At 43.5% G+C, this 24,788-nt stretch overlaps 1 protein-coding gene across 2 annotated transcripts in view; it reads right to left on the bottom strand.

Moving 5' to 3' along the window:
- LOC124286706 (netrin-1-like) overlaps nt 1–24,788 on the bottom strand; it is a 71,151-nt gene that overhangs the window by 3,673 nt on the left and 42,690 nt on the right. The window contains exons 3-6 of one of the 2 annotated variants that reach the window (XM_046723128.1): nt 18,964–19,113; nt 16,740–16,814; nt 13,761–13,802; nt 8,645–8,725 (exon numbers count right to left, since the gene is read on the bottom strand). In XM_046723128.1, coding sequence (XP_046579084.1) covers nt 8,645–8,725; nt 13,761–13,802; nt 16,740–16,814; nt 18,964–19,113 — 348 coding nt within the window. The remainder of the gene's footprint in view (nt 1–8,644; nt 8,726–13,760; nt 13,803–16,739; nt 16,815–18,963; nt 19,114–24,788) is intronic. The other variant, XM_046723129.1, reaches the window with a different exon arrangement.

Here is a 24,788-nt window from a genome sequence, read left to right as displayed (position 1 = left end):
ATTATGCACTGAAATCCCCATCTAAGCCAGACAGAAGGAACAGGATCACGTCAGCGTAACAGCAGCAGTATTGGGCGCAACTTCCTCTCAGAGCCAAAGAGCACCATATCAGAAAGGTCTGAAAACAATGTTGTGAATGCCTGGCACAGTTCTCCCGCATATACAGATCCAGCATTACAAGCATGGATCCATGTATCAGAATGCCGAAGAATCGACTAATCGTGTCTTGTAGGACACGGCTGGCACTGGGTCACATGAATTCGGTTGTAGCAAGTCAACAACTGGAGCTGAATTGTTACATAGCAGGCAGGGCAGATACACGCTATTGTTGTGACGTTCGTGCGTTGTATCAAAATAACAGAAGATCATGAACTTGCAGTGAGTCATTGGACAATAATCAAGGTATGCTGGTGCTGCTGGAGAAGTCAAGCACCCCGGACTCCAGGTCGCTACAACATAATACAACTGGTACTGCCATCAACGGCGATGTTGCACAGAGCATGACACATGAGCACGTTCAAGGCATCATCGCTTAGTGTGTCTCTCGACTGTGTCACATCGTATGTAATCTGTACCTTGTTGACCTATAGTATTCAGTTTACATCAAGGATACATTCTTTGGTTTTGCTACATCATCGACGGCTCAGTGAACCATAAAGCCATACCTTTCTTAACAAGTTCGGCATAGGTGGAGCTATATGTTACTCTGTAATTACCAATTTGCAGTCCAGATAGTCAGCACACTCCGATACCTACAGGTAGATAGCCAACACACTCCGATACCTACAGGTAGAAAGCCAACACACTCTGATACCTACAGGTAGATAGTCAACTCAGTCTGATACCTACAGGTAGATAGTCAGCACACTCCGATACCTACAGGTAGATAGCCAACACACTCCGATACCTACAGGTAGATAGCCAACACACTCTGATACCTACAGGTAGATAGTCAACTCAGTCTGATACCTACAGGTAGATAGCCAACACACTCCGATACCTACAGGTAGAAAGCCAACACACTCTGATACCTACAGGTAGATAGTCAACTCAGTCTGATACCTACAGGTAGATAGTCAGCACACTCCGATACCTACAGGTAGAAAGCCAACACACTCCGATACCTACAAGTAGATAGTCAACACAGTCTGATACTTACAGGTTGATAGTCAACACAGTTTGATACCTACAGGTAGATAGTCAATACAATCTGATACCTACAGGTAGATAGCCAACACACTCTGATACCTACAGGTAGATAGTCAACTCAGTCTGATACCTACAGGTAGATAGTCAACACACTCTGATACCTACAGGTAGATATCCAACACACTCTGATACCTACAGGTTGATAGTAAACACAATCTGATACCTACAGGTAGATAGCCAACACACTCTGATACCTACAGGTAGATAGTCAACACGCTCTGATACCTACAGGTAGATATCCAACACACTCCGATACCTACAGCTACATATCCAAAACACTCTGATATCTACAGGTAGATAGCCAACACACTGCGATACCTACAGGTAGGTAGTCAACACAGTCTGATACCTACAGCTAGATAGTCAACACACTGCGATACCTACAGCTAGATAGGCAACACACTGCGATACCTACAGGTAGATAGTCAACACAGTCTGATACCTACCGGTAGATAGTCAACACACTCTGATACCTACAGGTAGATAGTCAACATACTCTGATACCTACCGGTAGATAGTCAACACACTGCGATACCTACAGGTAGATAGTCAGCACACTCTGATACCTACAGGTAGGTAGTCAACACACTCTGATACCTACAGGTAGACAGTCAGCACAGTCTGATACCTTCAGGTAGAGAGCCAACACACTGCGATACCTACAGGTAGGTAGTCAACACAGTCTGATACCTACAGCTAGATAGTCAACACACTGCGATACCTACAGCTAGATAGGCAACACACTGCGATACCTACAGGTAGATAGTCAACACAGTCTGATACCTACCGGTAGATAGTCAACACACTCTGATACCTACAGGTAGATAGTCAACATACTCTGATACCTACCGGTAGATAGTCAACACACTGCGATACCTACAGGTAGATAGTCAACACATTCTGATACCTACAGGTAGATAGTCAACACACTCCGATACCTACAGGTAGATAGTCAGCACACTCTGATACCTACAGGTAGGTAGTCAACACACTCTGATACCTACAGGTAGACAGTCAGCACAGTCTGATACCTTCAGGTAGAGAGCCAACACACTCTGATACCTACAGGTAGATATACAACACACTCCGATACCTACAGGTAGATAGTCAACACACTCCGATACCTACAGCTAGATAGCCAACACACTCTGATACCTACAGGTAGATAGTCAACATACTCTGATACCTACAGGTAGATAGTCAACACACTGCGATACCTACAGGTAGATAGTCAACACATTCTGATACCTACAGGTAGATAGTCAACACACTCCGATACCTACAGGTAGATAGTCAGCACACTCTGATACCTACAGGTAGGTAGTCAACACACTCTGATACCTACAGGTAGACAGTCAGCACAGTCTGATACCTTCAGGTAGAGAGCCAACACACTCTGATACCTACAGGTAGATATACAACACACTCCGATACCTACAGGTAGATAGTCAACACACTCCGATACCTACAGGTAGATAGTCAACACACTCCGATACCTACAGGTAGATAGTCAACACACTCCGATACCTACAGCTAGATAGCCAACACAGTCTGATACCTACAGCTAGATAGTCAGCACACTCCGATACCTACAGGTAGATAGTCAGCACACTCAGATACCTACCGGTAGATAGTCAACACACTCTGATACCTACAGGTAGATAGTCAGCACACTCCGATACCTACAGGTAGATAGTCAGCACACTCCGATACCTACAGGTAGATAGCCAACATACTCTGATACCTACAGGTAGATAGTCAACACACTCCGATACCTACAGGTAGATAGTCAGCACACTCTGATACCTACAGGTAGATAGTCAACACACTCTGATACCTACAGGTAGACAGTCAGCACTGTCTGATACCTTCAGGTAGAGAGCCAACACACTCTGATACCTACAGGTAGATATACAACACACTCCGATACCTACAGGTAGATAGTCAACACACTCCGATACCTACAGGTAGATAGATAGTCAACACACTCCGATACCTACAGGTAGATAGTCAACACACTCCGATACCTACAGCTAGATAGCCAACACAGTCTGATACCTACAGCTAGATAGTCAGCACACTCCGATACCTACAGGTAGATAGTCAGCACACTCAGATACCTACCGGTAGATAGTCAACACACTCTGATACCTACAGGTAGATAGTCAGCACACTCCGATACCTACAGGTAGATAGTCAGCACACTCCGATCCCTACAGGTAGATAGCCAACATACTCTGATACCTACAGGTAGATAGTCAGCACAGTCTGATACCTTCAGGTAGAGAGCCAACACACTCTGATACCTACAGGTAGATATACAACACACTCCGATACCTACAGGTAGATAGTCAACACACTCCGATACCTACAGGTAGATAGTCAACACACTCCGATACCTACAGGTAGATATCCAACATACTCTGATACCTACAGGTAGATAGTCAACACACTCCGATACCTACAGCTAGATAGCCAACACAGTCTGATACCTACAGCTAGATAGTCAACACACTCCGATACCTACAGGTAGATAGTCAACACACTCCGATACCTACAGGTAGATATCCAACATACTCTGATACCTACAGGTAGATAGTCAACACACTCCGATACCTACAGCTAGATAGCCAACACAGTCTGATACCTACAGCTAGATAGTCAGCACACTCCGATACCTACAGGTAGATAGTCAGCACACTCCGATACCTACAGGTAGATATACAACACACTCCGATACCTACAGGTAGATAGTCAACACACTCCGATACCTACAGGTAGATAGTCAACACACTCCGATACCTACAGGTAGATAGTCAACACACTCCGATACCTACAGCTAGATAGCCAACACAGTCTGATACCTACAGCTAGATAGTCAGCACACTCCGATACCTACAGGTAGATAGTCAGCACACTCAGATACCTACCGGTAGATAGTCAACACACTCTGATACCTACAGGTAGATAGTCAGCACACTCCGATACCTACAGGTAGATAGTCAGCACACTCCGATACCTACAGGTAGATAGCCAACATACTCTGATACCTACAGGTAGATAGTCAACACACTCCGATACCTACAGGTAGATAGTCAGCACACTCTGATACCTACAGGTAGGTAGTCAACACACTCTGATACCTACAGGTAGACAGTCAGCACAGTCTGATACCTTCAGGTAGAGAGCCAACACACTCTGATACCTACAGGTAGATATACAACACACTCCGATACCTACAGGTAGATAGTCAACACACTCCGATACCTACAGGTAGATAGATAGTCAACACACTCCGATACCTACAGGTAGATAGTCAACACACTCCGATACCTACAGCTAGATAGCCAACACAGTCTGATACCTACAGCTAGATAGTCAGCACACTCCGATACCTACAGGTAGATAGTCAGCACACTCAGATACCTACCGGTAGATAGTCAACACACTCTGATACCTACAGGTAGATAGTCAGCACACTCCGATACCTACAGGTAGATAGCCAACATACTCTGATACCTACAGGTAGATAGTCAGCACAGTCTGATACCTTCAGGTAGAGAGCCAACACACTCTGATACCTACAGGTAGATATACAACACACTCCGATACCTTCAGGTAGATAGTGAACACACTCCGATACCTACAGGTAGATAGTCAACACACTCCGATACCTACAGGTAGATATCCAACATACTCTGATACCTACAGGTAGATAGTCAACACACTCCGATACCTACAGCTAGATAGCCAACACAGTCTGATACCTACAGCTAGATAGTCAACACACTCCGATACCTACAGGTAGATAGTCAACACACTCCGATACCTACAGGTAGATATCCAACATACTCTGATACCTACAGGTAGATAGTCAACACACTCCGATACCTACAGCTAGATAGCCAACACAGTCTGATACCTACAGCTAGATAGTCAGCACACTCCGATACCTACAGGTAGATAGTCAGCACACTCCGATACCTACCGGTAGATAGTCAACACACTCTGATACCTACAGGTAGATATACAACACACTCCGATACCTTCAGGTAGATAGTCAACACACTCCGATACCTACAGGTAGATAGTCAACACACTCCGATACCTACAGGTAGATATCCAACATACTCTGATACCTACAGGTAGATAGTCAACACACTCCGATACCTACAGCTAGATAGCCAACACAGTCTGATACCTACAGCTAGATAGTCAACACACTCCGATACCTACAGGTAGATAGTCAACACACTCCGATACCTACAGGTAGATATCCAACATACTCTGATACCTACAGGTAGATAGTCAACACACTCCGATACCTACAGCTAGATAGCCAACACAGTCTGATACCTACAGCTAGATAGTCAGCACACTCCGATACCTACAGGTAGATAGTCAGCACACTCCGATACCTACCGGTAGATAGTCAACACACTCTGATACCTACCGGTAGATAGTCAGCACACTCCGATACCTACAGGTAGATAGTCAGCACACTCCGATACCTACAGGTAGATAGTCAGAACACTCTGATACCTACAGGTAGATAGTCAACACACTCTGATACCTACAGGTAGATAGCCAACACAGTCTGATACCTACAGGTAGATAGTCAGCACACTCCGATACCTACCGGTAGATAGTCAACACACTCTGATACCTACAGGTAGATAGTCAGCACACTCCGATACCTACAGGTAGATAGTCAGCACACTCCGATACCTACAGGTAGATAGTCAGCACACTCTGATACCTACAGGTAGATAGTCAGCACACTGCGATACCGCCAGTTGGACGGAGAGCCGGTCGAGGCACACTCCTGTATGCACTGGGTGATAACCCAGCGAGGCAGCTAATACGATCTGACAGTGACCATTGAAGTACAGCCTGACAATTTTGTTGAACAATTAACAACTTCAACATCGCTTCCCCACAAGCGGTAGGCGAGAAGAAACCTTGTTATGACAAGCCTAATCCTCGTTGGAACAGCCAGCTATTTATCCCGTCTTTGCCCGCTTTAGGTGATACGAAAGGCGTGAAAACACACAAACCGGAGGCAGACGCACAGACGTTGTCAGGTGAGATTAGGCCGCCATACGAGATATCAACAACTGTTTTGACTAATAGTGATATCAGAGATTGATGTAAGCGGCAAAGGATTATTCCTCTGTCTATGTGTTTCAAACCTTGACAGATTCAATTGGCGACGACATCTTGAAGGGGTGTTTGCTGAATACAGATACCAGGCAGAGCACACAGATCTTGTGGAGATTAAACAGTTTTTCCCGCCCATTTTTTATGTCGTCTGCTAACACCTACCTCCTGCACGCCCATAACTACTCCGGCAATGCTGAAATACGCCTTCAGTTGTGTAGTATCTACCGTGGCGATGATGAAATGGGATGATTAACATGAGAGGATGTTTGCTATGTATATAAATATAGACGGCAAAACCCTTTCGATTATCACAGGAAATATCTGCTAAGTCCACCGTACAATTCTGACTGTATCATGTGTTTCGGAATCTCTATCACATAGTTATCACCAGGTGTTCCGGCTGGGTTAACACATCCTGCCCAACCGGTGGGACCCGTCACAAACACATGCACATGCAAGTCACGTGTTCAGGTGAATAAACACAGAAACACGTGGTACAAGTCAAAGTAGAGGATTGCATTGGGCATAATTTTGGTTACTGATCTGTCAAATGTGTTCCATTTGTCTACCATAAAACGTTTTATTTACTACTCCAGAGTCGGTAGATCCGGGTTACAATTGATCCTCAGCAAAAAACGCTTGTAGCAACTAACAGGATCGGGTGGTCAGGCTTGCTGACTTGGTCAACACGTTCTCATGATGTCAATCACTGGACTATCTGGTCAATACTCGTTTATCTATAACCGCCGTCATGTTGCCAAGCGCGGCGTTAAACAAAAACTACTGTAGTTGCCATTGCCCAGTCACTATCACACCTCAAATAACTACCACCATTATGATCCAGCCGACTGTCTCCAACACGATGACCAACCCTACCGACCACCCATCAGAACCCCACTACCTCCACCAAGACTCCCCGACCCTACCGACCACCCAACAAAACCCCACCACCTCCACCAAGACTCCCCGACCACCCAACAGAACCCCACTACCTCCACCAAGACTCCCTGACCCTACCGACCACCCAACAGAACCCCACTACCTCCACCAAGACTCCCCGACCCTACCGACCACCCAACAGAACCCAACTACCTCCACCAAGACTCTCCACCCTACCGACCACCCAACAGAACCCCACTACCTCCACCAAGACTCCCCGACCCTACCGACCACCCAACAAAACCCCACCACCTCCACCAAGACTCCCCGACCCTACCGACCACCCAACAGAACCCCACTATCTCCACCAAGACTCCCCGACCCTACCGACCACCCAACAGAACCCCACTATCTCCACCAAGACTCCCCGACCCTACCGACCACCTAACAGAACCCCACTATCTCCACCAAGACTCCCCGACCCTACCGACCACCCAACAGAACCCCACTATCTCCACCAAGACTCCCCAACCCTACCGACCACCCAACAGAACCCCACTATCTCCACCAAGACTCCCCAACCCTACCGACCACCCAACAGAACCCCACTATCTCCACCAAGACTCCCCAACCCTACCGACCACCCAACAGAACCCCACTATCTCCACCAAGACTCCCCGACCCTACCGACCACCCAACAGAACCCCACTATCTCCACCAAGACTCCCCGACCCTACCGACCACCCAACAGAACCCCACTATCTCCACCAAGACTCCCCCGACCACCCAACAGAACCCCACTATCTCCACCAAGACTCCCCAACCCTTCCGACCACCCAACAGAACCCCACCACCTCCACCAAAGACTCCCCAACCCTTCCGACCACCCAACAGAACCCCACCATCTCCACCAAAGACTCCCCAACCCTACCGACCACCCAACAGAACCCCACACAGACTCCCTAATCAACCCATCCAACAAAATTCCACTCCACCCCAGTATTTCCAGAGCAAACACCATAACTGTGTGTTCGGGATGAGCGACCAAGGATCCTGGTTCGCTCCAGATGACGGGACAAATATGGGACGTAGATATAATCGCAACATAAATATCCAACTATCGATATATCACACTTGACATATCATATTCCAGGGATGTGAGAATGGATGATTTCCGTCAAAACAGATTTCCCGTCGTAGCTGAACACACATACACAAAAAGCCAGAGATAAGTCCGCACATTTGGGGATTTCCCAGTTTAAATTAGGATTTAATTCAAGTTAGAGTTATCTCCCATATCACGTGACAAAAATGGTTGCGTATTGTCCTACACACTTCAAAGTGATCAGCGCCAATAGGGGGTTATACTTCTGTGGGAGGTAAACGAACTCACCAAAGTCCCGACGGCAGAATTTTTTCATGTTGAGTCTTCGACTTCTTTTCTTGCATTTCCGGCATTCGGACGACTGTTTTACTGAAATGTAATAAAAGACAAAACTTTAAAAACCTATACAAAATACTTATTCAGGAACACTTAGTCCAAACAAAATATGAAAGCCATGTTGTTTAGGTCGGTACTGATTGAGAATTAAGGATTAGTAATTTCATATGAAAGACACAACATTATCTAGCACCCTGAGTTTGGCTATTTTAACACTGTGGATCATTGTATTCACAATAGTAATGCGAAAGCGCACAATATTATTTGGGAAGTGCATCAATGTTATTTCGAGGTTTAAAAGGGAAACCAAAGTGTGTTCTGTTCATGTTACAGGCACCACAGCTTCATCTTAGCATTCAGACAAGATTTAATTACCATTTCAATTATTACAGCATTTACATGAGATATATATTGTAGCATTGGCATGACGAAGTTGTTCTTCGTGATGTATTCATACAACTGACTTTTCTCCTTATGAATTATGTAATATATAATGACTTTCTTTGATGACTACCATTTGTGGTGACTGTGGTGACCATACATTTTCATAAGATATGTTAATGTTAATGTATGTAAATGTTTTTTTCGGGTAGGTAAGGTATCAGGTAAATGTTTATTTCGTTGCAGCTAGGGATATATCAAACATGAAGTATTAATGATTAAGTTTGGGTTCTAACAGTAGAACGGGTGGACAACGGACGAAACCCTACAACCTACTCACACTGAAGACGTCAAACTGAATTAAATCTGCTTCCGTACCATAGAGTGCAAGACAAACCATATGGTTTACGTCTCTTGGGTTGCAAACAACTAGAATGCGTCATAATTATCCCTAAATCGGTCTTCTAATTTAAAATTCAAAGAAAATGGTTTACAGAAGCCGTAACGTCAAGACGGAATCAAGTGCGCCCCCGGGTGACTACAGGCAGAGGCATTACCTAAGTCAACCCAAACGGGCTGTGTATTGACGTTGTCGGATGTTTTAAACAAAGACTGTAGCTTCCCTCACGGTGCTGCAATCGCACTCTGAGCATGATACGATCACAGACAAAGCGAAATATTCCTCAAGTGTTAATTCAACTTCAAAACTTTCAAATCACTGCCTACTGTGAACTTGAGCGTTAAAAACTTTGCGCATAACACGCATAGTTTGCTGGTACACGGGCTTTTGTTCAGCGACCGTGTACACTGCGCATGCCTGTTAATTGTATTTCTCGCGCTGTGTCTGAACCAGGTGCTACCAGAGTGATCTTTTGATCTCCTCCGCACGTGATATAACCAGCGTTCGTGCGGACCCCCAATCCACCTCGGATTAGCCTTTCTGTAACTAGCCAAGGGTTACGCTCATGTACAGTGTAGAAACAGTTCTTTCCCCATGATCCCATTGGTGGAGGTGGTCGCACTGGGACAACCCACAAGTTGAAATTTCAAAATATTTGAAATCGTATTTGTGATTGAATTACTGGTAAGGCAATGTATCTTTAGCATTAACACATGGTGTTATTTGGACGACGTGTGTACTGTTTGAGTGTGAGACGTACCCTGACATGCCTCCCCACGTTCAGCGGTCAGGCCGTCACTTGTCTGTAAACTAACGTGTGTTCCGTACCAGTAGAAGGATATTACCCAGCTGCGTGCGTGCGAGTCGAACATACCGTTCGTAGAGTCGAACGTTTGTGTTTAGTAATAACGGTATAGTTCAGATAATTTAATGATGTTCTTAACACTAGGTCTTCAGTAATTCTACGTTAAACTTACCATAAGCGTTAAAGTCAGATTTAGGGGTGGAACTGTTAAGTATGGAATTTACGAGGAACGTAATTTCTATGCCCTTCCAAGATTGTTCAATAGCCTACTTATCTAATACGTCTGGGTAATTTACATACACAAGCCTCATTCGCTTAAGCCGAACTTCGAATAACATTCTATTGAACAGGTAACAGATGCAGGGGGATACCCACTACACATGCATGTTCGTCCTCTGTAGCAACCCACGCACGTATGTTATCTACGATCTATGCCTTCTCGCACCTAGTACAGAAACCCGCTTCACCTTCTCTGATAAATGGCCTGTACGACCACATCCCGCCAACATAGTCGCCGTCTCCACGTTGCCAACGGTAGATCCCGCCGGGTGGGTTCAACCACGGGCAAATAATCCAAGTTGTCTCCTTTACATTAATCAGAACAGAGTTAAATGTGTTCTGTCAGTGTGGGGAGACTGAAGTACTGGAACATCCCAGTCTGACAACCGATGCATGGAATCTCCTTAACGCCTATCGCCGGAAATGGATTTCCTTTCAAAACCACCGGCATCGTCAAAGTACCGATCGGATTTAGTGTGGTGGGTTTGGGAACCTACAAGAAGTCCCCAGCATCGCGATACCATCACATTTCACGCGTGCAGCCACCCCCAAAACGCCATGAACGATTTCAATCTGTAAAATTGATGTGGGGCGATGTCATCCATTTGACATGTACAGTGACTATAAACTTGGCACACACCCCGACGCCTCGTACATTGCTTATATGGTCAATCTCTTGTTTTATTATGTGTGAAATCGGAGCATGACATTTAGTAGAGCCTTGAAGGTGGGGCCTATCAGTGGGCGACACGGCAGAAGGACATTCTTACCCCAATACAACTTATAAAGTAGTAAGTGGAAAAGCAGAATGGCCGGCCACCTGAATATAGCTCAACGATGTGATGCGTGTGTAGGTTCTGATGATCGAGTCAAAACAGCGGGTTTGCGGCGGAGTACGAACCATAGGATTGACTAGGTTGACATAAACAACCGCGGTTTGCGGCGGAGTACGAACCCTAGGATTGACTAGGTTGACATAAACAACCGCGGTTTGCGGCGGAGTACGAACCCTAGGATTGACTAGGTTGACATAAACAACCGCGGTTTGGTGGTGTTGTTTCCAGTCGCCAGCAGCATTGTTTACAGAACAAGGAGTATTACATCTAATAACCACGTATTGCCAACCTGACATTGATGGTTCTCTGATGAACTGCATAGTATTATAAACCAGGATCTGTTGTTCCTCTTCTGTGACGTTGTAAGATATTGACACTTCAGTTCTTTTGAAAAAAGCGATTAATTTGAAAACAAACATGTTCTTATAACTTTTTACGGGAACCAAATATTGAACATTGGATTCATTTCGACGAGGTTGAATAATATATAAGATTGTTAGTTCTAAAGGGAACTCTTCTAATCAGCGATCCTGTTGGTTGGGTATCCAAACGCGGTTCGTGAACCCTCGTAACAGGTCTGTATGCCAGTCAAAAGTTGACATTTGATAAAAACTGCCAAAGAATGTAAAGCCAAAGAAAGTGTAATTCTCCTAGTTCTGTTGAAAGAAGGCGAGATCAGGGATCTGATGGCTATGGGAAAAAATAGTTTCGGCTGAAATTTCTTCTGGAAAAAGGACATGAATGAGATCCTAGGAGCGACAATTACTCCCATTGAACAAAGAATGTCTGACAGTGTGGAGAGATTGACGCAACATCTGCTGGCCCTGGAACCCCGCCCGGCTGTACGCGGAGGTGTGCAGGTCTTCAATACCGTTATGTTCATAAACCACCGGTCGTCATCGGGGTTTCACTCATTTCACATAGCTTTACAACAATCTAAACATGGGCTATTTGCAAATAAATATATTTATTATATTATATCATGCGATATTTATATTATCGCATGATATAATAAATATCAGAGAACGATTTAGGCTTCAATTTTTGTCCAGCCTGACTGAATAAGAGAGCAAGATGTTCTCTGCTAGACACAACGTGCTAGTGGTTCGAGAAAGGTAAAAAGTCTAAACGTATCACGGAGACGATAAGGATTCTTTCAGGAAGTATAATGTACAATTGTCTGAGATAACATCTTCAGATCATTAGTGGGGCGGTGGGGTAGCCTAGTGGTTATAGCGTCCGCAGGTCACGCTGAAGACCCTGGTTCGATTATCCACATGGGTGCAATGTGCGAAGCCGATTTCCGGTGTTCCCCGCCGCTATATTGCTGGAATATTGCTAAAAGCGGCGTAAAACCATACCCACTCACTCAGATCATTACTTTGGATAAGGTAAACTCATGTAGAGTACGAACCAAAGATGCAAATCTGGTTTGTGCCAAAGAGAGTGGGGTGAGCTGGGTTTAGGGCCAGGCCCAAGGCTCTTGTTTGATACTGACTATTGATTTTTGTTGTGAAACCTATCCTTATCATTATTACTCCAATATTTTGTCAATTCAAAATGGCTCGGGTGTTAATCAATGATTTTCCAGTGTGGCAAGAACGAGACCCTAATTCAGGAACGCGTTTTGAGTAGCAGAGGGAAGGTTTTCACAATCTTGTAACGGGTACTTGTCAGTCTTTGTGGGTCGTTCAATAGCTACCTGGGAAGAATTTACGAGGAAGCGCGTCTCATGTGGAAGACGTTGCTTGATGGTAATGACACCTCTCGCCATTCGTGACAAATCCTTTGTCCCTTATCTTTGTTCAAGGAAACAGTGACCGGCAGGAAATGTTTGTCCAGCCGGACACCACCATTCAAGCCTCCTTGACGGGGTATCCAACGCTCCCGGCCCTCAAAAGACCTGTTTGTCAATCTATGGGCACTCATCGCTTCAGCTTCATTCTGATACTCCCTACCCTTTCCTGTTCACGTGTATCGAGTTCATTTTAGAGAGGTTTGATTAGAGATTAACTTGTGGTTATAAGATTTTCAAACTTTTATCAAGGGCACGAGTCTCTCTTAAACATTTCGACGATTCAAAGACCATCCTAGTTACGTGTTATGGCAGCAAATCCACCTCCTCTTGTCTGTCTGGGATGAACATTTCTGACATTTTATCGTTAGCCTGCCAGAAAGTGGAGAAGGTGTATATTCACAAAAACGATCAAGCGACGGGGTGCGTCCTAAGTTTAGTCGCAGAAGCGTTAAAACTTAAAAGAAAAAGCATTCAGTCAAAAACCAAACGCAAAAAAGATTGATGTATGAGTTTCTACTTCATCCAACGGATACTTGAGCTTTAAAAATAAATCTGGAATGAAAACCTACCCGTCTTTTTCGGCTTTGATGTTGTTGTCGGCTTGGGTATTTCTGAAACAGAGAAGAACAAACTGTTGTTGTTTGGGAGGTGATGTTTGAGGCAGGTCGTTCACCACATACGTGATGTACTATGTAGGGCTATACTGAGCTGTACAGGAATCAGAAGTGGTTTTACAACAGTCATCTGGAGAAGATGCTTTGATTTAATCTTAACCCTATACAGAAGAAAAAAGACATTTTGTCCTTGGCTTCCGTGGTCCTGTTAAACAATGCAAAATGTTAACAAGTCATGTGATTAATAAATCAATTGTTACTCAGTTCAGATGTATACGCCGACGTTGCTGTCAACTATGTAGCTGTTGTAGGTGTATCCCAACGTGTTACAAGAATACACCATAGACGCCAACGCAAAAATACACTATTTAAATAAACAAATGAAGAACTAAATGAAAATAGAAAAATCAAATGAACAATTATATTTTCAAACAAATAGATTAATAATAGAAGGAAAAAACTAAAGTGAGATTATAACGTTTCCAGAAATCCATACAAGTTATGTCACAGAACATTCAAAATACCTATTAAGGGTTCGTTGCCTGTAAAGCTGGCTCCACTCCTGAATGACAACACATGATGTTTACGGGAACCATTAATGTTCCTAACATCTTCGTCCTATTTACAACCCTATCACACCCTCTTGAGCATATTATGTCTCAGTTAACTGGATCTCAGGCCAAACACAGATGAAAAGTGGGATTGTATCTCCTCATTCCACAAACGGAATGGGCATCAAGAGACCACATTGTCATTTCATCTTATTTGATGGCAATGTTTACGGACCCCACGAATCTCTACTTCAAAACGCTGGGTTGAGGAATATGACAGTAAAGCAATGATATCAGTAGTAACAGAGTGGATGAAAGATGGATTTAATTCAATCGGTAGCGCCTATGAAAGAACCCCACAGACCATCAACAGCGCATCCTTAGGTCCAGGATACGATGGGGCAAGACACAGAGGCAAGAGATTACGATGTGTCAATGACAGCATAATAAAACTATGCACTTCAATGACGTTAAACCAGTTATTACATCCTAGGTTATGACGTTTTATGACGGATGAGCCGGTTAAAGTAAGGTTATGAGGTCTTATGAGTATTCCTTCTAGAGTGTGTTATTATTCTCTTCGAAAACCTCCAAGGTATATGGTAACTAAGGAACGTATAGATGGGACCAAGTGTTTCCAATATCTAACACTCACATCAACGTCCTACACCATTGCCACCCTCCCGCTTCACTTAACGCTTTTCAATTTCCTACAGGTACACAATAATGAAGGCATAACCAAACAGTCCCACTGGTAGAGCGTCGGCCAATGTTTGAACAGTGCTCCGTTAGATTTCGTCTCTTTTCTGCCCTAGGGGCATGCATTGTCCCGGACAATCCTCGTGTGTTGGCTTAAATCCCAAAGATTTGTTATTGCTAGAAATATGTATCAATACAATTGTCACCTCATGAAATAGCAGTGTGTAAGAAAATACTCCTCCATTTTCCTAACGTGTTCGCGACTTTACTTTCAATTAATTCTTTCCTAGCATGGCATTTATGCGGCCTTCTGTCATTGTTCGCTAAACTCGCAAGCGGTGGGGCTGACAGGTGTCTTGTATGTAATTAGTGGGCATAATTTTACATTGAAGTCAAATTGACATTTTATTGTTGACATTTATTGTATATGATTAGATCTATGTTACATGCAACAGTTTTGTCCTAACCAGTAGAGATCAGTATTTTGTTTGAAGCCAAGGTTCTGTTTTCACATGCACTTTGTCATATCCGTTAGTGATGGCACATGATACTTTAACCTCCCTCTTAGAGACAGTTAAACATGCACAGAGGTAAGAAATCAGTCTTTTTTGTTTTGTAACATGCAATCTAAAATTATTGAAAAGAATGTCCGTACGTTCTCAAACCATGCACAGAAATATAGTTATAGTTAGCTGTGAAAGGGCATGAACACACACTTTAGAAACCGTAGAGAACCAATCCATTATTGTTGGGTCATCCTCGCGTATCAGGGGCATCTGCCCTGTTTTCATGTCCGATTACAGCAAGAAACGTCCACTGGGCGACAGCAATCAGAGTGGAAAGGTATTGAGTACAAAGGAAGAGACTTCGAAAAATATATTTAGTGACTTACTGAAACCGCATTGATAGCTTACAAAGTGAGGAAAAGAGTGGCATATACGAAATAGTTGCCCCAAATCACGCATAGTTTGCCTTTGATTTCACATTAAATGCATAACACAAAGAAAATGTAAAATGTTCAATAAATATTGCATTGCCATTTTTAAGAACGTTTGTCTCATTTGTTCTAATATGTTTGCATTGCCAACACATATATCGTAAGGCCAAGGCAGACAAGGGGGATAATTCAAGATGCTCTACGCTTGTTCTATGAACCATTTTGTCAGGGACGTGTATGTATCGCTGTACAAAATCAAACTTTCAGAACTATGGAGAAAGAATATGCCTTTCGAAATGCGCAAAGCCAAACCACTGATTAACTGTAAGTGTTGAGACAGACATGATGGGCTAATGATACTGGTGGAATTTAAGCCGTTATCAGCTTTGCAAATATTTAGACTGATTCAGACGCTTTGGGTGAATATTATCTCCACTGTTGACATCTTCCATCACAGATCATAGAACTATTTCTGTCAATCTCTTAAGGGAAAATATAGGTATTCCATCATTTTGCCTTTGTTAAAATACCATGCATTTAGAAGAGAATGAAGCCAAATAGAATTGCCGACATATCGGAGAGGGAGAACATGAACACCTTCGGTAATACCCCTCGGGGAGGTTGGGGGGGTTCTCATGCATGCCGTTTAAGTTGGTTAATTTGCATAACAAAGTCATTGACCTAAAACACTAATGATGTATTTCTAATTCTTCCTCAGATCATGCCTTGATATACATGCGGCATTACTTTCTTTGTCTTTCGAGCCTCGACTGCGAAAGAAAACGTCTTCTCTAATTGTAGAATTGGGCACTCTCTTCATTCCTGAAACAAACATCCATGGTCAACACAATCTACTTGGATTATCTCCTCCTAGTCCCAAACGTTGCAATAATATGACTTGTTGACTCCAAATATCAGTTGCATTGCGAAGTTCCAACCAAATTCTCTGTTACTGTTCAGGGATTCTATACTACTCTGTTAATTATGAAACGCCATCACTTCAGTCAATAGCGTCCCAGGGTCTTCAGTCTGATTAATGCACTCTTTCACGGGTTCTTTCAGTTGGAGAAGATCTGATACGGAGTTTGGATAACAAATTCAATAGCAATCCCAAACCTAACTATCCCAGACACGAACTGATTACTTGAACTCCTGTTTGAACGTCAAGGGCCAGTGACGTTATAAGAACAATCAAATCTCTATTCGCTCTCAATCTCCGGTGTTGAACCAGATCACTATCCGACATATCTATGTGATATTGTTTCTTGTGGATGAAGACAGTCAATAATGAATAGTTACCCTCTGTAATTGTTATATGAACAATGTATTCATGGGTAGGTACATCTAGTGGCAATCTAGCTCGTCCGATCTATAGTCCAATGATAATGGGGGGGGGGGTGACTGGAACATTCGTCTTACATGGTGGAGATACTGAAGGAGGACTCTACAAAACACACACCGGGGAGACTGAACTACGCAGGGAACAACATACCAGTTAATGATTGAACTACACGGTAAAATAAGTTGTTGACAGTTGCAGCAGGACGTTTTCTAATGTGACAGTAAACACTGGTTACATGAACAGACTCGGCACCACCACCGGCCGTTCCTCAAAGCGATCTTAGATCTAACTCCTATACTAGCAGGGGCTTACGATAGTCGTGCATCCAGAATCGCTTTGTGGAACGGGGCTCTGGTCTTTACAACGGTTTGAACTCTAGGTTGGATTATATATTATTAGGTAGAAGTCGTTGAATCAGTCCAATTTGGGGGCTTACAGATATTAACTATGAGTAATTAAGAGTTATTCCTGGAAATGCAACACGAATTATAATCTACATACAGTGGCTCTCTAAAGGACGCTCACATAGGTTGTAGCGTGGTTTAAACAGCATTAATCTGCCTGCATAACGTATTGGACAAATAACTACAAAGGGGTCTACGTTTGATGGTCAACTACTCCAGGACGACTTCCACGTGGTCCTGTAAGGCTAGGTCCTTGTACATAGCACGTGGTACTTGTAATAGTGAGTGAGTTGGGTTTAACGACGCTTCAACCAATAGTCATTACAAACGAAACAGTACTTCTAACAAATGAAATTATAATCATACAACAGAATCATATCACAGCGTGTTAGCGTCACGTTGGTTAAATGAAGGCAGTAGACGTTCACCACTCAAGGGAATCCCATATGTATTAAGCGGAACAACCAGGATCATAATTTAGGCAAATCTTGGATTCGAACCCGCGACATGCAGCTCCCATCACAGCAAAGGACAGGGCTGTCTTGTGTCCTCTGGCACTTGTGTGGAGGCAAACAACGAGTCTTCGAAATCATAAATGAAACCTATATGGGAAGGAACTCCTATTACGAGTAATCTATCATGACAAGATGGGTACGGGAAGCCCCTCAACGTGGCAGCACTGAATATATTGACACATGAAAATAGCAATATTCCTCATGTTTCCCGGTTACAAGAGACTACCCCCCACGCATTGTAATGCAACATGACCTCTGGCTCCAGGCCCCTACGCTGCACTGCCGAAGTCAACCTGTGATAACTCCGGGAGAGGGCCCAGCACGTACATGGTTGTCCGTTTCAATGGAGTGTTGCAAACGACGGTCTATCAAGTTTCAATACGGTGGAGCCACAACATGTTCACGTGCACGATCGATATGTCATTATCAAATATTTACAGAGAACTGGGAGATGAAACCATAAACATATATACATCTATGTTGAAAATTCGTTTCTCAACACGAAAATACACTATTCCCAACACAGTAAAAAAAAAAGGAAAAAAAAAAGCTTTTTGAAAGAACACCACCCACCCACCCCAAACATGACGACTAGTACAAGAATAATATGTGTACTTGTTCTAAATTTATAACTATTTAGAGATATTTGTATGTGTATATTGTGTGTTCTGTTGACTAAGAAACCTGCAGAAACAGAAAATTCTACTTACTGATGCAAGGAGCGATATGAGACTTGCTCTGCTGGTACCCCTTCGCGCACCTGTTGCAGGTAAGCCCAATGACGCCATCTTTGCAGGGGCATTGACCTGTGGTCTGGTTACACGTCTTCCCCAGGGCGCCCACAGGGTGACAGTCGCATGCTGAAAGTAAAAAACAATGTTTCTCATTCGACACAGAAATATATGATCAAAACTGATAAATCAGTTAACTGAGCATAATTATGCATGTGGATATCCTGAAGGCTTCTCTATGTTCTAAACACCTTAATTAACTGTTATTTCTCAAGTATTTATCGTCAGTGCAAAAGAATACCTAATCTTGTCTATCCTCAGAAACAGACGGCATTTGTTGAAAAGGACGAAACAGCTGTGAAAATTATATGAATGAAGCACTGATAATCAACAGTGACACCCGGTGTTCGTGAAAAGGGTAAGCATGTCCTGTCTAAAAGTATGATATATCATATGGATCACGGTTTACAGAAGTTTGATGTTTTACATTCGTAGCAGTTCTTGTTTACTAAAGGTTATCCAGTTAGGACAGGTAGACGGTGTGTGATAAAGATTACATCTGGCAACATGCATGTTCTTCTCTTAATGTACAACAAACGTTGCCGCAGAGCAGAGATAGATGTATCCAAAATAGTTGTTCAATGGGCAATGTTTATTTACAGACTCAGCGGCACATACACGACTCATATTCAGATCCATCGCAAGTGGCATCCACCTGTACAATCAGCGTTCACCCTTATTCCAGCAACACCTGTTGCATCCTGGCGGGTCCGAGACTCTCATAACTCGCAGACTCCAACGGTCCCGGTGCCAACCATTTTGTTTCGGTATAAGATATGGTGCTGTCTGTCAACACTCTAGCCTGACGCAGATAAGCAGAGGCTATTCTAAGGAACCCCCTGTCCGCCATTTGTGTTTATTGGTTTGGAGTATAGCTTTATCGCCTGGTATACAAGAACACTCTGCAACTAATGAGGAGACGAATAAATGAGGACAGATCTGCCAATTAATGTCCTCATCGTTGCGGCTGCACGTGTAATATTCCTCACTGTTGGGTACTATAGTAGCTGGCCTGACTAATGCTATATATCCCAGGACATCTCGATGACGTCACTGGTTCGCCTTCACCTGAAGGACATTACCTAATCCCCCTGAGTATATGAAGGAATTTATATAGACAATGCACTTGCTCATACTGTTGAAGAATCCAAATGCATCGTGAAAGTATCATTATTGAAACAAATATAACAAATTTTTTTTTAAATTAGCAAAAATTAAGAGATAAGAATATTAATATCATTCATATATGACTAAAACTGAAATGGTTACCAGAATGAAAGTATCTTTCGTCTATTTCAATAAGGAGAGGTTTAACAAATGGAGATACAAGATGGTATTTTTAATGACTTTTTAAACGACTTTTTGTGTGTTTCTCAGAATCGATAATGATGTCAGTAATCACTACTTGTAGCGGGGATTTAAACAGTTTCCTTCGGCATCATTACACAGTTTCTCGTGTAGTGTATTTAAATGCTTCTGTTGCCAGTTCACTTTAGGCGTCCAGGGAGCAAGGGCGATACAACATCATTCTACAATATTACGTGTTGAGGAAACGCTTAGGGGTTACCCTCAGTCCCTATCTCACTCATTGACGTACTTCTCACCCTGGAAACACCCTCTCAATGCGGGGAATATAAACTTTATCGTTTTACTTGAAAAACGTTTGATAGTTTTGATTGCTTAGGAAATTGTTCATGTTGGTGTGTAGCTATGTGCTGGGTTGTTCTGGTTCCACGCGAACCACTTCATGTCGGCTATTACGACACTGTGCAGGGAGGTGCTGAATTGCTCATGTTCATTAGAAGCTTTTCAAACTTGGAACTGAGCCATTTGGTCCTTGAACTGTACGTACACTCTTTACTCTGTGGAATTGAGATGTTGCAGATTGCTTCTTTAAGTGGCGGACACACTGCGAAATGATGTAACCTCAGTAATGAAATAGTGGGATGCTTCTTCGGTCCGGTGTGGTCTGGACAGCGGATCTCTTGATGGATGGATTCCGTGATTGCACGTCCATGTCGTAGATCAGGGTCATGACCCCCGACGAAGCTGGGTCGGGATTGGTCACTTAGGTTGATCGATGTCAAAACGAGGCTGAGTATAGTCTGCCATTTTGAGAGGTCCCTGTCCTGCGTCTGAAGATTTAGTTGGTTGATTTCACAGTTATCGTTTCGGGGAATGCTGTTCAATTTACGGATGTGTGACATTGAGGTCGAAAGACGATCATTTGAAGAGAATGCTTGAAGTAATAAAACGTCGCTACTTGTCCCAAATTGCTTCCTATCCGTCAAGCCATTTGCTCCCTTTGTCGCTGTTATTGTTAACAGAATCTCTGGAGGAGCACCACCTGAGGGGTATCAGCGTCAATGAAATGGACTATTTGCTCCTTACCAAAAACCGCTGCCAAATTCTGTTGTGGGTGACCCTTCTTTTCAAGTACAGTCAGTGGGTTATGGGACAACTATTAAAGTCCCGTGTACTTGGCATCTTTTCAGTGTCGTGTTTTACAGTAACGTATCTTGTTTATAAGTGATGTATGTATGTCGCAAGTGCGAGACGAGCATACTATAAAATCTCTTACTTCATTGGCAGGTGATAAGCGTTAAACGTCCAGTCAAGAATAGGTTTGAACTTAACGATTTGTCATACTGTAAAAGCATGTGTCATGTGTCTAAAATATACTGTTCCTGTCTTCATTCCACGATATTGGATCTGGAACAAGAGTTCTACCGTGGTGTCAAAATATTTGTAGAACCCTGGTTTTTTTAAATTCTACACTGAATCCAATTACCCTGAACTGTAATATAGCCAAATCAAATATTTAAAGAATGTTGATGTATTGTTCAAAAAATAAACTGACTCACTGTCGGAAAACGGTAGAAAAAATAATTGAAATATATTAAAAACATGTTTGCTGAACTTCGTGTATGAGAGCATGGGTGCACGGGTGTATGAGTGTATGGGTTTACGGATGAATGTGTGTACGGTCGTATGGGTGTACGGATGTATGTCTGTACGGGCATATGGGTGTATGGGGGTACGGATGTATGTATGTAGGAGCGTATGGGTGTACAGGGGTACGGATGTATGTGTGTACGAGCGTATGGGTGTACGGGGGTACAGATGTATGTGTGTACGAGCGTATGGGTGTACAGGGGTACGGATGTATGTGTGTACGAGCGTATGGGTGTACGGGCGTATGGGGTACGGATGTATGTGTGTAGGAGCGTATGGGTGTACGTACGGATGTATGCGTTTACGAGCGTATGGGTACGGATGTATGTGTGTAACGGGATGGATGTGTGCGTACGAGCGTATGGGTGTACGGGGGTACGGATGTATGTGTGTAGGAGCGTATGGGTGTACGGGGGGTACGGATGTATGTGTACGAGCGTATGGGTGTACGGATGTATGTGTGTAGGAGCGTATGGGTGTACGGGATACGGATGTATGTGTGTAGGAGCGTATGGGTGTACGGGGGTACGGATCTATGTGTGTACGAGCGTATGGGTGTACGGGGGTACGGATGTATGTGTGTACGAGCGTATGGGTGTACAGGGGTACGGATATATGTGTGTAGGAGCGTATGGGTGTACGGGATACGGATGTATGTGTGTAGGAGCGTATGGGTGTACGGGGGTACGAATCTATGTAAGAGCGTATGGGTGTACGGGGGTACGGATGTATGTGTGTACGAGCGTATGGGTGTACGGGGTACGGATGTATGGGTGTACGGGGGTACGGGCGTACGAGCGTATGGGGTACGGGGGTACGGATGTAGAAGAACATGGTTAATTGTATGCACGTCTGTATGGGAGTATGATTGTACGTATGTGTGTGTGTGTGAGTATAGGTATGTGAGTTTGGGTTTGTACTGTTTTCAAAGGCATGTAAGCTACAACAACCAGACGAGTAATAAAGCAAAAGCTTCACCTCTTAGAACCCAACACCATTGGTATGAAACCCAAGGTCAAGGTGACTCTAGGACTCGAACCCACTACTAGGACGGCCCAGTCAGTTAATGAACGATCAGATTCCTTAGACCAGTATCCTAACCTGAGTGGGGTCTTTATTACAATAGTCGAGACAGATAGTGGTAGTCATTTTCCAAGACAACACAAATCTACTAAATGTCCGCTTCACCTGGACATGAATGAGTAAGGAAAGGCAAGACCTCAAAGTCTAGGTTATGTTCCATAACAGTTTCTATTAAGTCTCGAAGGCAGAAAAGTAGTGAAAATGTTAATGGTGACAGAAATTAAATGAAATGGTGACACCAGGTGTTCTTGAAAAGTGTCATCATATCCTGCTCTACTGGTAGCACCACCACTCGAACACTGAACACTCCCGAGAACCATTCCAGTAACATGATCTAATCTATAAATGTTAATGTCTAGATCAGCTGCAATAAGCCACAACTCCATAACAAAGCCTGCACAACGTTGATTTTCACACTGAATGCCTACCTGAAATTTGAACCTAGGATTTCCATCATATTACTGTGATCATGAATAAATGATGTAATATGTGTTCGTCTGACAGGCAGTAATCCCCAGGGAGTAGCACCTTGGGCGCCATTTACAAACACTTTGCACCTTACTACAAACTAAACCACAAGATCACAGACCCCAAAATTGCTGGGGTCAAGTACGGAGCGGCGGTGGCTTTGAGAGACGTATCATCTGATACGTTGGATAGAAGTACTGTAGAGCTGGAGGCTATGACTACCTGGAAAGTACGAGAACCGACAGAAACAGAGTAGTCTGCAGGGACCTAGTGTCTCCCGGCGATGTCTCAACAATCTGATGTGATACATCACAAACTGCACATGTCTTGCAAGCATCCAAGCTGCAACTGCACATGTGCATGCCTCGACACCTGGGACAAATACTCTCTAGATAGGGAGCGTCCTTAGCGGACCTCTGTATCAACGTAAACGTTTTCATTTTGTCAGTGGCACAATGCGGAAAACAAGTAAATGATAGGTAAGAGATGCAGATGAGAGGAAGGCCCTCAGCTTCAGTTAGAGTACCTATATTCCAGCACGGTGTACTGCAAGGAGATGAAACACCTTCCTTCTTATTTATGGCTTCTTACATGGAGGTTGCGAACCTAAATACATTGCACGCATGAGACGTGAATACCTTAATAAAAAGGAATAGCTAAAATCGTCACAGTTTTACGTATTCCCAATTTCGTACAACTTAAATCCGCTATACGTCTCACATTAATTGGTTTTAGACACGTTTGATCTAGATAGCACAATGCTTCGGTTGTATATTGCCCCTGATCACATGATAAGTCTTGTTTATATTCGAATTAACCGAGGGGAATAACTTACAGGATGAGGCTTCCACATAATTGAAAGGCGATCAACGGCGTGGATAAACTGAGGGTAAGTGATACGGGTGACAATCCTTTCTCACGTGTGGTAGAAGGCAGAGTGACCTGAGCCCACTAAATTCCCTTGGTCGGGAGAATTACGCTGGTCACCTAATACGTCCAGTCTTATTGTTTCTTCTGAAGTGTCGTTTAAGAATATGTGTGGCGTATCTGTACTACAGCAGTAAACTGAAACAAGCCACACAGCTGTTGGGTAAAACTGTCATGGATGGCATGAATGCCGGTCTCAAAACTATTTTGATCATTTTTGAGCTCTTGTCTTTCTTATTCATTCATGTTCAGGTGAAGCGGGGATTTTGTAGAACTGTGTTGTCTTGAAAATGGCTTCTACTATGTGAATT

This window comes from Haliotis rubra, unplaced genomic scaffold, assembly GCF_003918875.1.
Source record: "Haliotis rubra isolate DU_JTF1 unplaced genomic scaffold, ASM391887v1 Scf39, whole genome shotgun sequence".
In the NCBI taxonomy this organism is placed as follows: Eukaryota; Metazoa; Mollusca; class Gastropoda; order Lepetellida; family Haliotidae; genus Haliotis; species Haliotis rubra.
This window is presented reverse-complemented; position numbering and strand designations above follow the sequence as displayed.